This window comes from Vipera berus, assembly GCF_964194415.1.
Source record: "Vipera berus genome assembly, chromosome: Z".
NCBI classification, from domain to species: Eukaryota; Metazoa; Chordata; class Lepidosauria; order Squamata; family Viperidae; genus Vipera; species Vipera berus.
In genome coordinates, this window is record NC_138205.1 from 121868783 (window position 1) to 121887355 (window position 18573).

The following is an 18573-nucleotide window of genomic DNA, read 5'->3' on the forward strand; positions in this document are numbered from 1 at the left end:
GGAGATTATACTTTGGGAAACCGTAGCCCCAGGGTTCCCAACAGGGGGTGCTCACACCCCCTGGGGGTGCAAAACGATATTCCAGGGGGTGCAAAAACTTGAGTTTAGAAGCTTCAAAATTACAGTGTATATGCATAAATTGTTGCCTTTCTTTCAAACTTTTTTAAGGGGTGCGAGAATATATCAGAAGCATTCTAGGGATGCGGGGCATAGAAAAGTTTGGGAATCGCTGCCCTAACATATGACAAAGAACAAAACATTTGCCAAAAATCTCAAGTGACATATTGGTGGGAAGGGAGAGTATAATTAGATCGAGCTGTCCTCTTGGCCTAATTTATATAATTTACACTGCAGGTAGTTCTCAACTTACAACCACAATTGAGCTCAAAATGTCTGCCCCATTTTATTCGCCATAGTTAAGTGAATCACAGCAATTGATAAGTTAGCAACCCAGTTGTTAAGTGAATCTGGCTTCCCCCATTGCTTGTCAGAATGTCACAAAAGGGGATCACATGACCTTGGGAGACAGCAAGTCATAAATATGAACCGATTGCCAAGCATTGGAATTCTGATTATATGATCATGGGGATGCTGCAAAGATTGTAACTGTGAAAAAATGGTCATAAGTCACATTTTTCGGTGCCACTGTAACTTTGAATGGTTACTAAATGAACTGTTATAAGTCGAGAACTACTTGTATTTAAATACAAACTGAAACCGATTACTGAAATGATATAAATTATCTTTCCCTTAAATACTCCACCTGCTCTCCATTTTACCAGCAACCTCCTTCCCTTCCTTCTGCACAGCTGCTGCGTACAATTATCCAGTGCAGCACATCTGTTTTCTCAAGGAAAGTCCAGAGGAGGAGAACATTTCTACCCAGTCCAGTGTTACAGAATTTCTTTGACATTCTGAGACTAAATATGTATTAAATAGTTTTAGGCATGTTCTAACTGCCACAAGGATGTGGAAGTCTTTCATATTATTACTTACTATCTGACAGCACTTCATAAGCTTCAGCAACTTGCTTGAATTGTCTCTCAGCTTCCTCTTTATTATCTGGATTTTTGTCAGGATGCCATTTTAATGCTAGTTTACGGTATCTGAAATCAAAACCAAAAATACTTTGTTCAAAAACAACACTGCATAAAAAATAACAAAAGCATAAGCTAGCCTGATGAACTAAGAATTTTTAACATTTTAAACTGATAAGAGATACTAATTGCCAATGTTAATTTCCTAATGCATGATAAATATAATAATTTGCTCCTAATGGATTGCTCAAGCTTGAGAGATTTATCTTGACCCATTGTGGCATTTTGCAAGAACTATTCTAAGAAGAATAAAACATCTGGATGAGCTGCACTGCACAATAGAAGGAAACAGGGGACAAAGACAGTAGAGGAAGTTCACAAGGGTTCTAAATCCCATAAACAGAATATGTGAAAAAGTACAAAACCTTAATTATTAAGTTGTTTAATTAAAATCTCATCCATACTCTGCAGTTCTAGATAGTGCCATACTATAAGAATTGTACTATTAACTATTTATCCTATTTTATCAATCTACAACTGAATCATAGGATTAGGAAATTAGTATTACCCATCAATTTCTTAATTTAGAAGTCACAGCCAACTAATCAATAAACTTGTCCCAATTCTAGGGAGTAATTTTTGTAAGATCGATGTTTATTCCTACTGTAAGTTCCTGACATATCATTTTTTTCTGTAGCCACATTCATTTGTATGTTTTAAAAAGCTTCTGCTTCAAACAGTCTTTTGCAGTTAATAAATATCTGGCTGAGTGACCAAGCATAATTTCAACTATAAGATTTAATTCTAGGTAAACATATAAATAAGCACCCCAAGCGTTAGTAAAGGAAGCATGGGAAGACTGTTTATAGACACCCCATTTTATGTGGCTGAAAGCCTCCCTCAAAAAATGGCTAACGCAAGGAATATAATATAACCTGCCATAGCTTTAAAAATCGGTACTTACGCTTTTTTGATGTCTTCCTGTGAGGCATGCTTATGCACTCCTAGGACTTCATAATAATCCACCATGTTTTATTGTGGTCAGATAAGAATCCTGTAAAATCAAGACTTCATTTCAATATAAAAACACATATTTCTCTTAAAAGGTATGATGCACACTATGAAAATATGGATTGTTAAATCACTGCCAAAAAAAAAATCATTGTAGGAAAAGAGCCTTGGACTGGTTTCTATGGAGGGTGGTTCTTCCACAGTTTTTTTTTTTGGGGGGGGGGCATGGTTTCCTGCACTGCCTGGAGCATGTGCATGCATAGACAGGGCTTCGCTCGCATGCGCAGACCAGTCGCTGGTGGGTCGGTTCCCGGGTGTTGGGAACTCCTGGTCTAGATGACAAAATAATCAGCATATTTTTGAATAACAAAACTGTTTTTAATCAAGTTTTTAATCAGGTAAGATAGTGTCCTAGTCTTAACTTCTGCCAAAAAAATTGGGTAGGCTAAACCAAACAAACCATTTTGCAAAACATCTGAAATATTTTTTATTCCAACAAAGATTTTTATATCAAGGTTGTTGTGGGGAAAATAGTAATAAGGATTATTAGGTATGTTCATTGACTTGAGTTACTTATAAAGTAATAAAAGCAGGATAAAAATTTAATAAATTAATAAGTAATAAAACAGCAAAGAATTAAATGTATTGTCCTTTTAAGTCAGTTTTTATCTAGTTCTTGTGGGAAATTATTTGATATTAAAATATTATGGCACCTTAACAAATTAAGAATACCATAAATGCTTAAACTAATGAAAACTATGGAGTGAAAGAGAGGACGGTGGTATGCAGCAATACTGACATAAAAGTTACATATAATGAAGACAAAATTTAAAAGAATAGAATTTTAAAATTCCATCAAACAGCTTAAAACAACTATTCTTAAAACAAACTATGTTGGAGAAACTTTGCTGTTGGATTAGAATTGAGTTTTATTGCTCAGGAGGTACAGGAGAATATTATGTGTAGGCATCAGGATTTAAAAATCTATTTGCAGAAGCAGTTTGAATATGGAAAGTTAGAAGGAGATTCTATGGGTTCTCGTACTCCTGTGGCTCTACATACCTATCTCAGGAATATTCCCACATTCTCTATTTTCACTAGAAAGCCTGAGAGCAAAGGAAGAATGTATTATTGTTGCCAACTAACCACTGCAGTAGAGAAAGAAAAGAGATGGGGAGTAAAAAAACAACAAACTGGCTTAAACAAAAATAATTCTGGGGAAAGCACCATCAAACACATCCTGAAAGGTTGCACACTGAATATGCACGGCCTGAAAGCAACCACTCCTTTTGTGAGGGAGGGGGAATTCCCCATTTCGTGGTGACTGAATGGATTAATCCCTGCAGTTTTCTGTGCAGGTTTTTCAGAAATGGCTTGCCTCTGCCTCCTTTCTAGTGCTATGAGACATTCTAAAAGCTTATAATCACATCATTTCCAAGTGATGTGGCTAATTTGGAACTGGGTTTGGGTTATGCAGAAAGGCCACCAAACACTTAAAATGTGTGGACAATCCTGTAATACCCCTAATTATTCGGGGAGGGGCAGTGTCATCCCCTGTTTATGCAATGCTTTTATGAGGGAAAGATCAGCTGGAGAATTCCTGATGTTACTTTGCTGTCAGAGAACACCTTCCCTCATGTCTTCCAGCAAGTGCAGAAGGTAAAAACTTATTTCATTTGCATAAAAATTAGGGTAGGAAAACAGCAGGAATGTGGCCAACAGGCTATGCTACAAGCTCCCATAAATGTAAGAAAAGATACTCAAATCCCTTCTTTTACTCAGAAAAGAAATGTAAGATTGGTTCATAAAAAACAAAAAGCATACTACAGGAAATGATGTTGTGATTTATCCAAATGCATCCATTCAAAATCTAATTACTTATCAAATAACTAGTAACTATATAAAAATACAGGGATGCGGTGGCTCAGTGGGTTAGGATGCTGAGCTTGTCAATCAGAAGGTCGGCAGTTTGGCGGGTCGAATCCCAAGTGCCGCGTAACAGAGTGAGTGCCTGTTATTCGTCCCAGCTTCTGCCAACCTAGCAGTTCGAAAGCACGTAAAAATGCAAGTAGAAAAATAGGGACCACTACGGTGGGAAGGTAACAGCGTTCCATGCGCCTTTGGCGTCTAGTCATGCCGGCCACATGACCACAGAGACGTCCTCATACAAGCGCTGGCTCTTCAGCTTTGAAACGGAGATGAGCACCGGCCCCTAGAGTCGGAAATGACTAGCACACATGTGCGGGGGAACCTTTACCTTTTTATATAAAAATACAGGTATCCAAGTCAAACTTAACATTTGATTAGATTAGGAACGTGGCATGTAGTTCTCTTGACAGCAATATGAAATTAATTTTAAGCTTCCAGCATTTTTCCCCAATACCTAAATCTAGCTTGCAGACTTGTATGATTATTGCTTCAAGCAAGTATTAATATTGGAATAGATAACTGATAAATAAATCCGTATAAATCACTAACAAATAGCAGGTCCAACCCAGCTAAACCTTTTGAGGTCAGCCAAGGTTAATTAGATGACACCTTATATCAAGCAATGCATTGTACCATTTAAATAACCCTTGTAAATAGTGATGTGCTTGAATAGTATTTATCTTGGAAAGGCTCAATGCATAAACATTCTTCTGATATTACTTGGAAACTATGCTAAAGACAGCATAAATAAGTTTTTCTAATTACAACACCATCTTTTGAAAGATCTGAACAGCTGATTTCAATGAAACTAGATAGGCAATCTAGTTTCATTGAAATCAGCTGTTCACAAACATCTTTCAATAATGATTACATATTAGGAGCCATTGCTAATTAAAACACTGTATTAAGTAAGTCCCTAGTATTATATCAGAAGTTGGCAACGTGGTGGCCTCCAGATGGTCCAAATCTGATCAGTATAACTGATAGCAACAGAAATAAGAGGGGTGTGTGTGTGTGTTCTATTGTCAGAAAGGAAAATTCAAGGCTAAAAAATATAAAGAACTTTGAGAGCAAGCAACTAAATTTCATTTTTAATGTATGCCATTGTGCCCACAGTAAAAAAATGACAATAAAGGTTATCTATCTTATCTATCTATTTGGCAAATAAAAGAGGGGAGCCAGGAAATAGAAGGAATTAAAAAGCAAAATGATGGTAAAGAATGGCTAGAGGACAGTATTCTACACAAAATATATATGGACATCTGGAAGCATGATGTACTAAAAAAAATAGTAGCAGCTGTAGGGGAAGAAGCAACACAGCAATGCAAATGAATGACTGTTGCACAAATTGTTATTTACTTCTATTTCATCAAAATCAGACATGATTCACTGTTTCAGAAGTTACATGACCAAAAGCAAAGGAGATATGAATATAAGGTTGCTTCAGAGCATAGATTAATAATTATACAAATATCTAGTTTTGCAAATTCTATTGCTTCTGCCAGTTCTATTTTCCATGGAATACTAGTTTACTAATTATTCCATATAATTTTAAAATAATTCAGAATTAGGAGCTGCTAACACATTTTCTAATATTACATCTAAGATTGAGAAAAGAGTATTGTATTGGTTGTGCCTTCCGTACCCTTTTGGAAATTCAATCTGCAAGAGATTTTTTTTTTCCAGAACAGCATGGGAGAAGATATATATCCCTACTATAAAAGGTAATTATATCTTCTTAAATAAAAAGATTTTGATTGACCAAAACTTCTTTAGTTAGCAGAAAGAAACTTCAAAATCTAGAATTTCATACTAACTTTTTCTACCATGAATACCTTCACTATGAGATATCAATCACGATGAATGCACAAAGTTTGTAAACCATGAAGATATTAGTAACAACTGCAAAGAGAAAAAGCTTCAAAGAACACCCCTCAACCAATGTGGCTTTCAGTCTTCAATAGCAACCTATATAAAGCACTATCCAAAATGAGAGGTGATTAACATCACCAGGAACAAGCACAATTAGAGCACAAGACAGAGTTGTGCAAAGGCCTGCCTGACCACAAATGTCTTTTACTCCTTGAGCTGGAACTGGGAACCCAGGAGGCTCCATAAAGTGTGCACTGGTTCTGAGTGGGGGACTGCAAACCTCTCCAAAAGCAAAGGTGAAAAATCTCTAATTCCAGGTACAGGAGAGCTAAAAATCCCCACAGCTACCTGGACTCACTAGGGCTGAGTTGAAGCACATTTTTCTCTATGCAGGCCCTTACAGCATATCCAGACACAGAGAAGAACTTGATGGGATTATCTGAGTAGCCCAAGGCAAAGTTAGACAAATATGCTGAATATCATCAGCATATTTCATTCCATGTGGACAAATGACATCATTCAGCAACTTTATGTAGGTACTAAACAAAGTATTATTTAGAACAATTACTGTCAAGAATTATTAGACTGAATAGTGATGGATGTGTTTTTTTAATACACAGGAAGACTCTTTTAAGTACTTATACAAGTAGTCCTTGACTTACAACAGTTCATTTAGTGACCAAAGTTACAATGGTACTAAAAAAGTGACAATCATTTTTCACTTACGATCATTGCAGCATCCCCATCATATGATCAAAATTAAGACATTTGGAAACTAACTCATATATATGTATATGCTTACAATGTCCTGGGGTCACATGATCCTCTTCTGCAACAATCTGACAAAGCAAAGTCAATGGGGAAGGCAGATTCATTTAACAACCATGTTACTAATTTAACAACTGCATTGATTCATTTAACAACTGTTGCAAGTAAAGTAGTAAAATGGGGCAAAATCTACTTAACAAATGTTTCACTTAGCAACAGAAATGTTTGGCTTAATTGTGGCTGTACGTCAAGGACTATCTGAATTTTTTTTTTCTTCCAAATTATTTACTAAAAAAATGGCAGTGTTATGTGAAATATGTTAATTACCTATAAAACAAACACCTAGCATTAAAACTCTTTAAATCTTGTCTACAAAATGTTTCCTTCCTCGAGGAAATTTTAATGGCCAGCTATTCTTTCAATTTCTATCACTGAAATTTTAAAAGACAAATAATGTTACTTTTAATAATTATGTGCATGATGTATAAGAAATCTGAGGCAAAATTAATTCTCATTTCAGCTAAAACCATTTACTGCTTTTTATGCTATTATAATGGTTCAATTCATAAGAGACAAAGTGTTTCTGACTGTAAGCCTTCTTATAACAATAGAAATTTTTACAGTGAAGAACAAAAACTAACTCTGGCTAGAATAAAAAAGATAGAAAGTGCCCTTCCCCCACTTCATTGGGCAATGCACAAAACAGAAACACTGCTATCAGCAATAAATTCCACACAGCATCACATTATCTTGTTGAGACAGCACTGAATCCTTATTGTGCTATTCAGATCAGCAGCCTGTGGCATACAAATAAATTGAGCCACTATAAACTTTCCACTAACAACGCAGTTGAAATAAAAAATATCTCTTACTCCAAGCAGGAATACTAAGGTATGTATTATTTTACCTGCCTCAACATCTTTTCCCTTGAAACAGACCTTTTTGGTTGCAGCACCCTAGTTCCCTTAATAACACATTTATAAAGGATGATTTCTGAAGCTCTAGACTAGAGCAATATTTTCCAACCTATGCATCTTTTAAGACGTGTGGACTTCAACTCCTAGCATTTTCCAGCCAGCAAATGCTCCACCATTTATTAGTAACTGGTTGTTAAATAAATTATATATTTCTAATTAATTCACCATAGGTTGTTATACTGGCATTTTAATTATTCTTCATGCCCATCCTTTGCCAATCCATCCTAATCTTCCAAGTCAGTGTTTTTCAACCTTGGCATCTTTAAGATGGGCGAACTTTAATCCCAGAATTTCCCACCACATGTTGGCCTGGAGAATTCTCGAGTCGAAGCCCACCCACCTTAAAGGTGCCATGGTTATAAAACTCTGCCCTTGGCGGACCCCACACCCCCCAACCTGCTGGCAGGCCCCTTTTGTGCTTCTGTGGTGCCCCTGTTTTTTGCCCACTTAGCCCCTGAGGCAAAAAGGTAACGAACGCCGCGGAGAAGGGGAGAGATATCGGCGAGAAAAAGGACCCGGCAGCATCCAAGACGAAGAAGGCAAGGGCCGGCCGCCTCCGAGTTTCCTTACCGAAGGCAAGCAGGGAACTGGGTGGGACGTCATTAATCTACCCACCCTGTGTTTGCAGGCGACCACTCCCCTCTTTTCCCCGGCGCGGGGCGCGCTTTGGCCAATCAGGAGAGAGCACGAGCCAAAGGAAAAAGGGCGGGGTGGGGAGGGGAACGCAAAACCCGATGCTGAGAGACCCCAAATTTTCCACTGGCGGTGGTGTTCCTCCCCGCCCCTCCCCCCCCGCGCGCTAAATTGTTGGTGATCCGTAACTGCTTTTCCCGCCTCCGCGCTCACCCGCTCGCTCCTGGTTCCCCCTTCGCGAGCAGCGACAGCCGCCCTCCGCTCTCGTCTCCTCCTCTCGGAGCTCGCTAGCCTTCCCGCTTTGGAAGCAGCAGCAGCAGAAGCAACAGCAGCACGTCCACAGCTTCTGGCAAGGCCGTGAATAGGAAGTGCGTCACGCGTAGGCAGCGGAAGAACCCCCGTCTTTTATCGCCCAGCGTTTATAGAGCGAGGAGGGGGGGAAAAAATCTGAAGAGGGGTATATATAGCTGCGGACTTCCGGGACAAGTGTTCCCACCCCTTTCCGGGGAAAGTCCCGAAAAGAGAGGGCCCGAAGCATTTATTCCCGCCTGACGCGCCCTTGTGAATCTCGAGCCGCGGCTAAGCTGCGAGGTCAACTGAGAAGACCGGGCCGGGGAGATGCGGATAACGGGGGAGGCCATGCTTGAACCTTCCTCCTCGTCCTATCTCGGCTTAGGCCTATCAGGAACGAGGAGGGCTGCTGCCTCGCTCTACCCCTAGGATTCCACCCGCCACCGAAAGGAGGGGCTGAATTAGAAAGACGCCCACCGCTCTTGAGCCGGAACTTGTTCCTCGGTCCCAGCTGTGAGCAAATCTGGGATTTCTCCCCGGCTTAGGAAGAGCGGCTCTCGCTTCCTCCTCGGGATGGCTGGGGAAAACGGCAACAAAGAAAGAGGGAGGGGAAAGCAAGAGTGGCTTCGGCTCAGGAAATTCCCCTGAAGTCATGGGGGCGAGTCACTCTGCGCTACGCATCTCTATGTAACCCGCTTCCGGGAAAGGGAGGGAGGCACCCGCCGAGTAATTTCGTCACGGCCTCAAAAGTTCCGGAAGGTTCTGGAATAAGTCGTCCGAATGTTTACCCGCCCCCCCCCAGCCTGCTCTTGGGAAGTTCGTGCTACGGTTGTCCCCTAGTGGCTGCCGCGAAATTAGCATCTCTCGCAATGTGGAAGGGACAAGCCCAGGAGAATGGGAGAAAATATATTTTTTAAAATCATTTTTTTTTTAATTTTCTGTTCCTTTCAGGCAGGGTTGACTCACGGCGACTGCCTGGACTAATCCCTGCAGCTTTTTACGAAAAACGTAATGGTTTGCCATTGTTTCCTTCGTAGGGTCTAAGGTGGATGATTGATTGGTTTAAGCAGCAGCAGAGGCATCCCAAGTACACACACACACACACACACACACACACACACACACACACACACACACACACAGAGCTCAAAAAAATAAAGGGAACACTTAAACAACACAATGTACTGTATTTAATAGTGGGATGTCTTATCTTCTGTTCCCTTTATTTTTTTGAGCAGTATGTGTGTGTGTGCATTTGTGTATATATATATATATATATATATATATATATATAGAGAGAGAGAGAGAGAGAGAGAGAGAGAGAGAACTGTTTAATCTTTAGTAACTTGGACAAATGACAAAAGTCACTGAAATAAATCAATACACAAAGAATGCAAATTACATAATTTGGCTCAGGTTGTGTCATTTGTGTAATTGCAGCATTACAAACATGTTGATTACATTCTAAGTGAAGTCAGCTGCACTGAGACCCAATAAACTGAAACTTGACTGTCTTCAGCTAAACAAGCCCCAAATAATATTTCTAAAAATGTTTTGTTTTTTCTGGAAATAGCAGACTGCTAATTAATTTTCAAAAAAAAAAACGTTCTGTAGTAGTGCAAGTACAAAAAAGCGATATTGATACAACCAATGTAACTCACTGTTTTCTGCCCTCCCAACTTAATTTCACCCTCTGCTTCTAATTCAATTGAATTTCTATACTAATATATTGCACTGCACAATATAAAAGTTTAATTTATATTTTCAGTTAAGAGGAGTTTTAAGCCAACAGAAAAACACAGTTCTGAAAAAAAGCTTTGAAATATTTAATGCTGTGGATTATAAAATAATACTTTAAAAATATTCAGAGTTTTCTCATCAAGATATTGCAAGGTATTTTAGGAAAGGGTTATCTGAAACATATAGTTTATGTATTTAAATGAACAAAGACAACTGTGAACAAAATAGAATTGTTACAGTTAACATAAATGAAGCAGCTTGGAGCAAAACAAAAAAGAAAATTGTTTTATTTCTGTACAAGGAAACTACAAATAGCATTTTTAACACTTCATTTTGTATCCAAGTCATGAAATTATACATTTTTATACTAATACTAGCAAACATCTTCAAACCATTCAGATCCCTTCTGCACATTTAAAATATATTGCTGTTTACTGCTGATTAATAAAGTTAGGAACTTCTTCAGCAGTAAAATTGCTTTTAAGTTTGGAGACCATGAGCTGAGGGTTTCCCCCAGCTCAACAGTTTAGAAGTCTCTTTCATTGCCTCAAAAGGACATAACTTGATTTTGCCAGTTAATGCTTTAAAAAAAAAACTAAATTGCACATGACAAAGGTTGATTATGTGTGATTATCAATTCTGAACTATTTCTTTTTACCTTACGTATTTCTCTTGGCAATCAAATGCAATCAAGTAGCCCCACCCCCTTCTTTCTCTGTCCCGTTGATAGAGCAAATAAAACATTTTTCACCAATTGCATTCCAGGTAGAGTTAATGAAAGAGAAAATGCAAACACCTGAAAGCTTTCAGCTGCAAAGAAGGAAGCCTGATTCTTTTATACAAATTTATTTTAATAGTTGTTACACAAATTCCTTTTCTACTGTCATAACCATTTTACTTATTGTATATGTTAAAGTAATACGAATTTTTTTAAGCTACAAGCACGGAGAAACAATGGAACAGATCAGAAAAAAAACAATTACATTATTTGGAACAGTGTACAGCTGATTATGACACTGGGTAAGGGAATGACTGAAGAACAGGCATGCCTAGTCAGGTAGATAAATATTTTTTTCTAAAGGCCAAAATAAATTTCTCAATGTCTCGCGTGTCACCTAATAAAATGAAAATAATTTTTTCAGTTGCAAATAAATTGCAAAAAAATGGTAAACAATTTCTGCCTCTTCAAAGGAGGTGGGGTTACTTGAGTTGCAGGTTTTCAAACGATTCTCTTCCCTCCAGGAACATCAACCTGTTCCTTTTTCCCCATCGACTACTCTGCAGGACGCTTTATTGCCACTCAATGGAATTATTTGTGTTCAAACAGCACAAAGCCTTCATCTTTGGTTATTTTCTCGAAGATGTCGTCCCAAAGGTGCTCTCTCTCTCTCTCTCTCTCTCTCTCTCTCTCTCTTGGAAAGTTTAGCAACTGCTCCTTTTGAATCCAATCCAGAAAATCTCAGTGGGGTTTAAACTCCCAAAAAATGATAGCCAGTTAATGCCTCACATTAAAACGGAAACCTACTTGAGGGTAATTCAACGGGAAAATGAGTTGCAAAAATTTACATGGACCTCTCTTAATCTGCTAGGTGTGTGTGAGTGTGAGTGTGAGTGTGTGTGGCTTAAGGAATAGGCACTGATTACTTCCTCTGCAAAGCATTTGATCAGTTCAGTTCAACTCAGCTCAAATCCAGCAGCACATTCAATCGCATAAAGCAGTTTGTTCCGCATAAGGTGTTCATCGCAGAATTCTGGCAGCTTCAGCAAATTCATACAGGTACTGGCGGTGGGCAGTCGCTCCAAATCAGAGCCCCCGTTGTGAATGCAAAAAGCAGGGTACAATTCCTGTGTCCAGGGGAAAAGATAAGGAAAAAACAATGAGAATAATTTTTAAAAACGACTTTCGGTGCCATCTCCGTGTGTTATTGTACTCGTTACTCTAAAGAAGCATCTGAAGCTAGGAGCAGTAATTGTCAAAAGATGTCATCTTCACTCTGGAGAGCCAGCTAATCTTTAATAATGAAAAGTTGGGGAAATGGGACATGATAAAAAAGGGTTTATTTTATTCTATCAAGCAGTTACTCAACAATGAAGTGGAAGGATAACTCACTAACATGCAATACAAAAATTTTCAAAGAAAGAAACAGAAAATATTGTCTGTTTGCATTCCAGCTAACATCCAACAATTTGAAGAACACAGGGGACTATATACTACAAATGCCAGCACAACAATACAAACAGGCTTTGACAGTACAGAGAACAGTTTATGTAAAATTAAGAGAAAGCTTCTCTCATCACTCAGTATACATGCATCAACTATTTCTCAAAATAACTTTATCAAGGGCACAAACAAGAATTTTATGTCTGCACACAAATCATCCCTAGACACACATTTCCAAGATGTGCCCAACATTACAGATGCTGCATCGATCTTGACTGCAAGGCAGGGGAATAGGGGGTGCCAAAAAAATTTCCAAGAAACTTTGTAGCTTGCTAGCAGGGATCAGCGAGGAGGTCTGATTTCTGAAAGTGGTCTTGAGAGGGAATTTAGAGCTACTGGATCTTATCGTCAGGTTGATAAATTGACTCCCCCAGGCTTTTACTACTAGGAGATTTCTAGCCTATCTTCTTCCCTGGGGGTTGGAGATTTCAGTGCATTTATGACAATCATGAGCTTTTTTCCATCACAGATTCAGTCTAATTAAGAACCCATATCTAGGATCTGTTTTTACTCCGCTGCAGAGAGACATGATCGGATAGAGGGGAAAATTTACTCAATGCCTTATCATGATCGGGTCTCTCCGATTTAACTGGCACTTCCATTAGGTGCCTCATTAACCTCCAGGACACAAAGGCTGTGAAAGCTCTTGATCACCTGCAGAGTAACAGATCTACTCTGATATAGCACGGTACCTCATTCCAGGAGCTGTAGTAGCTAGCAGCTGGTTTCCAGTGCAATGAAGATGCTATTTCCTACAAAGCTGTGTATGCCTTTTGGGCAAGATACACCTGAGACTAACTGCTTCACCCATCTGTAATGATTGAGCAAAGAAGGTATACAACGAAATCTCTTCCCAAGAGATCGAATGGAAAGGGGCCTGTAAGCCAGGGGTGTCAAACTCAATTTCACTGAGGGCCGCATCAGCCTTGCAGTTGCCCTCAGGGGGCCGGGTGGGTATGGCCATGGTGGGCGTGGCCTACTGGGTGGGCGTGGCTAGAGTGCGTATGGCCTACTGGGTGGGCGTGGCCAGCTCTACATGGTTCGCATCAAGGGTGCCTATGGGGGCCTGGGCAGGAGTGGGACAGATCTGAGGGTCTCTGGCAGAAGGAGTGTCTCTGGGCCAGGGCCAAGGCAGTGGGGGCCGTTCCCTCACTGTTTCCAGGATGGCTTTGCAGACAACATGAAACCACTTTGCGGGCCGGATCCGGCCCCCGGGCCTTGTGTTTGACATGTCTGCTGTAAGCTAACCTTCTCAGCTGTGCCCTCCTTTTTTGAAAAGAATAAACTTGTGGATAAGAATGGAATCCAGCTAAGTTATGCTTCTTCTGCAGGGCTTTTGGGATGAAATGAGAAAATGTGAAGGCTGGCTCGGATAGAAAATGAAAGGGTGTTGTATTGAGTTTGACTGCAGGAGAGACTGGATGTTAAATCCATTCACACTATACATGTGATTGTGCACCATGTACAATTGTGCGCCACGTACAAACCTAGGGATTGAAGTGCCTAGGGATTGTTAAGCCTAGGTACAGGAAGTCCTTGTTCAGCAACTGCAATTGGGACTGATGACAGAGTTACTAAATGAAGTGGTCACTAAGTGGGAAAAAACCCACATGCTGACTTGTGTTTACAATTTTAAACAGGACAATATATACTAACTGGCTGTAATGGTGAACATGTGACTTAGAGGTGGTGCGAAGCTCCTCTTATCTGACCACAGTCCTTCAAGGCTATTCCCTCGGCCTCTACAGTTATTAATCTACACGTGGAAGCGGCTGACCTGGAGAGGCTGACCTGAAGACACTTATGGGAACGTAAGAAGCTAGTTCTAGAAGTATCAAGGAACTGGGAATGCTCACTCTGAAGCCAGTAGCTATGCTGAAAACTTTGGGAACAAATTTTGTGCCTTTTAGCACAAAATATACAAGCACAGCTTCTCCACAGTGCCAGCTGCTGCCCCTCCCAGCTCCCACTCTGGAGGATGCTTCCCCCACCCTTAGATATCTTTCTCCCGTTGGGCAATGCCTTCTCACACTAAGTACTGAGCTGTAGCCAACGTGCTTCCCCCACCCTTAGATATCTTTCTCCCTTTGGGCAATGCACAGTCACCCATGCGCTCGTGACCTCCCGGCTAGACTACTGCAATGCTCTCTACATGGGGCTGCCCCTGAGGACCACTCGGAGGCTTCAGCTGGTGCAGAATGCAGCCGCACGAGTTGTGATGGGAGTCTCCCGATACTCCCATGTAACACCTCTTCTCCGCGAGCTGCATTGGCTTCCGGTTGCCCTCCGGGTGAGAATCAAGGTGCTGGTGATGACCTATAAAGCCCTAAATGGCATGGGCCCGGATTACCTAAGGGAGCACCTGCTGCCAGCATCAATTTCCCTTCGTCCTGTGCGCTCCCACAGGGAGGGCCTCCTCAGGGTACCGCCGGTCAAGGATTGCCGACGGGCGATCCCCAGGGGGAGGGCGTTCTCTGTGGGCGCGCCTGCCCTATGGAATCAACTGCCAACGGAACTCCAGACTGCCCCCGACCTTCATTCATTTCGCCGGGACCTAAAAACCTGGCTCTTTGAGCTATCTCGTCTGGACTGAGGGGCTTAATGTTTTTAAATTGTGATTTTAATTTTTGCGGCTAGACTTAATTTAATTTTATTTTAATTTTATATTGGATTGTTTTTAAATTTTGCCTTGTAAACCGCCCTGAGTCCTTTGGGAACAGGGCGGTATATAAACCGAATAAATAAATAAATTTTCACACTAAGTACTGAGCTGTAGCCAACGGGGATTTTGTTTCCTACAAAAAAATAATAGGCCCTTTGAGATCCAAGGACATTCTCATCATTAAAAAACTAAAGACAGTCCTGGGCTTAAAGACTGCTTACAATGCTTGCTAAACATAAACCTCTCTGCAATATCCAAGTGGATTCTCAGTTCTCTTCCTTTCCCCGCCAGTCATCTCTTTCCCTTATCTCATTCCCATGAAATGTGCTGCCCTGGTTCTCTTACAATCCCACTTGTGCTCTTCCTTCTCATTCCCCTCCTTCCCTTTGCTGTTTTTCCTGCTGGAACAAGGGGATGAAATGAGCACTTGTACCGTCTCCGTGTGCAGGTAGACCTCAAACGCAACTGAACCCAACATTTCCCATTGCTGAGCAAGACGGCTAAGTGAGTTTTGTCCCATTTTACAAACATCCTTGTGACAGTTATTAAGTGAATCACAGCAGTTGTTAAATTTAGTAAAACGGTTGTTAAGTGAATCTGGCTTCCCCATCGACTTTGCTTGTCACACAGTCCCAAAAGGTGATCACAGGACCCCTTGGGACACTTGCAAGCGTTATCAATACCTGCCAGTTGCCGTGAAAAATAGTCACAAGTAACTTTTATAACTCTTATAACTCCGAACAATCACTAACAAATGGTTGTAAGTCGAGGACTACCTGTATCAAAGAAACAATGGAAGATCCATTAATTTCACCATTGAGGTACCTTTTGTTTATACGTAGTTATTTTAATAAGCGTTTGCTAGTTCAGTTTTTATTGATATGGCCTTTTCATTTTGGATTATGAAAGAGGGGCAAAATGGAGAACCTGAGAATTACACAAGATTTAGATTTCTGTTGTTCTCAAGAAGAAAGCATTTTAAATTCAAGCTCATCCTTTAGGACAGGGTCCCCAACCTCCGGTCTCTGGACTGGTACTGGGCTGCAGCATGCCAACAACCGGGCTGCACAAACAAAGTCCCATCCGTGGGATGCACACAAAACCACACACTGTCTGGTCCGTGGAAAAACCTTTCTCCGCGGAACCGGTCCCTAGTGCCCAAAAGTCTGGGGACCTCTGCTTTAGGAAACAGTAATCTTTATGGTTTTCAATTTACACAAAACCTCATTTTTATTTAGTATCCAGAACCTTGCACAACATCACATGCGTCATTAGTTTTGAGACTTATGTTGGTCGAAGATTTCTTTTCCAATTATTCCTTTGTAGGGACACAGTGGCTCAGTGGGTTGGGACGCTGAGCTTGTCGATCAGAGGGTCGGCAGTTTGGCAGGTCGAATCCCGAGTGCCGCGTGACAGAGTGAGCGCCTGTTACTTGTCCCAGCTTCTGCCAACCTAGCAGTTCGAAAGCACATAAAAATGCAAGTAGAAAAATAGGGACTACTACGGTGGGAAGGTAACAGTGTTCCGTCTGCCTTTGGCATCTAGTCATGCCGGCCACATGACCATGGAGACGTCCTTGGACAAGCGCTGGCTCTTCGGCTTTGAAACGGAGATGAGCACTGGCCCCTAGAGTCGGAAACGACTAGCACGCATGTGCGGGGGAACCTTTACCTTTTATCTTATACATACTTATTTTACTTACAATAGGAAAAATTATATTCTTGTCCTGAGAAAAATCGATTTAAAACATGAAAAAAATTGTATTCCAACTCTGAAAAAAAAATAATTTTAAAAGGAAACATGCAACATATAAATAGGGAATCTGTCTTTCACTCTGTATTTATTCTAAGTGTTTAAATAAAGTTTCCTATTCTGTGAAAATTATTTCCCTAGGTGTTATGATCAAAGTTCCATTTTCCTTAGTGAGGGAGTATTAATTTCATCATGTGCTTTGGTCAGTTAAAACAGATAATCTGGTTTTAGAAACTGGAAAAAAAAACACCCTAGCACCCTGAGTCAAGAGGATAATGAGATTTTAAGTTATTGTTTAAATGGAGGCCTTAAAATGTATGTCATAGCTAAAATGCTGTGTTTTTAGCGTTCCTCTCAGAGCACTAATTGAATTTTCTTACTATAAGCTTTAAAAAAATGTTTAAAATGAAGTTCTCTGTTGAAATGCCAAGCCAAGGGCACCATCTATCATATAATTAAATACTCTGCAACGGGAATCTGCAAGAGCAGAGAAGAAGAAGAAGCAGCAGCACCAATTTATTGTGTGCCCTGATTGGAACTTAACAGTTTCCAACTGCACTTTAATGATTTCTTTTTGTCTGTAACCATTTCATTTGTTAAACTTATTAAACTTTAATTAGCTTTAGCATACGTTGGTGCGAGTTCAAGCAGTTGAGAGTGAAGACTTGGCTTTGTTTTTTTAATAGTGAAAGTCATGACTGGGCTATTTATAAATAAAGGACTGCAAGACACACTACTTTCTTCTAAATGAGTCTGGACTAACTTTAGCAAAAGGTGAAAGTTCCATAATAGAGAGCCTGGGTAAGATTTCAGTCCAGACAATTCCAAATTACACCCTTAACAGTAAAATTGAAATAGCTTCCATTTTAATACAGCTATACACAATTAATTTTGTTGGCATGTTGCTCTAATGTTGCCCTCAATAGTATGTTTTTGGTTAATCGAATGCATTTACTTCATGGCAAATACTAATTACATCTACTTACAGAACATGGTACTCTTCATCTTCAAAATACTGCAAGGGCATTTATTATAAACACTAATTATGCTACTCTTTTTAAAGGTCCGAGGCCACAATGGCGCGACAGGGTAAGAATATGTCTTCCTCACTTTGGTAGGTAAAGTAATAGCAGCTTTTGGTATTCTACAGCAGATAAACAGCCTCTTTGGTTGACGAGCAAGCATCAGAAGGAATGACTGGGAATCTTCGCCCATTCTTTGATAAACGTTTTTTTTTCTGCACTGTTTTCCAATGCAAAAATCATATGTATTTTACAATAAACTTTTGAGTATAAAGGATGTGGTTTGCAACCATTTTGTGGCAACTGTTTCAAGTTCTGGAACAAAGTTACAATGGTGCTGAAAAAAGTGATTTATAACCAGTCCTCACTCTTGCAACCATCACAACGATCACAATTTGGGTGCTTGGCAACTGACATGTATTTACAATGGTCACAGGGTCCAGGGGTTATGTGACTGCCACTTACAAACTTCCCAGCCAATTTGACAAGCATAGTCAGATTTGCCTAATTACCCCTTGGTTCACTTAACAACTGCAGTCATTCGCTTATCAACTATGGCCAAAAAAAAAATAGGCATAACTCACTTAACTGCCTTGCTTAGCAACAGAAAGCCTGGTCCCAAATATAGTCAATTTTAGTAAGTGGGTATGGGCAGAAA

At 40.1% G+C, this 18573-nt stretch overlaps 2 protein-coding genes across 8 annotated transcripts in view; both read right to left on the minus strand.

Annotated features, from left to right (window-relative positions):
- The window catches only part of DNAJB6 (DnaJ heat shock protein family (Hsp40) member B6), a 60181-nt gene extending 51026 nt beyond the window's left edge, over positions 1-9155 (minus strand). For 2 of the 6 annotated variants that reach the window (XM_081344072.1, XM_081344069.1), the window contains exons 1-3: positions 8996-9155; positions 2002-2091; positions 997-1106 (exon numbers count right to left, since the gene is read on the minus strand). In XM_081344072.1, the coding sequence (XP_081200198.1) occupies positions 997-1106; positions 2002-2066 (175 nt within the window). In that variant the 5' untranslated portion in view covers positions 2067-2091; positions 8996-9155. Of the gene's footprint in view, positions 1-996; positions 1107-2001; positions 2092-8440; positions 8666-8995 lie in introns of those variants that run through there. The other 4 variants (XM_081344070.1, XM_081344068.1, XM_081344071.1 and 1 more) reach the window with 3 other exon arrangements.
- A 1374-nt stretch (positions 9156-10529) lies between these two features.
- Positions 10530-18573, minus strand: part of UBE3C (ubiquitin protein ligase E3C) — a 73613-nt gene continuing 65569 nt past the window's right edge. For both annotated transcript variants that reach the window (XM_081344075.1, XM_081344074.1), the window contains exon 23: positions 10530-12103. In XM_081344075.1, the coding sequence (XP_081200201.1) occupies positions 11933-12103 (171 nt within the window). In that variant the 3' untranslated portion in view covers positions 10530-11932. The remainder of the gene's footprint in view (positions 12104-18573) is intronic.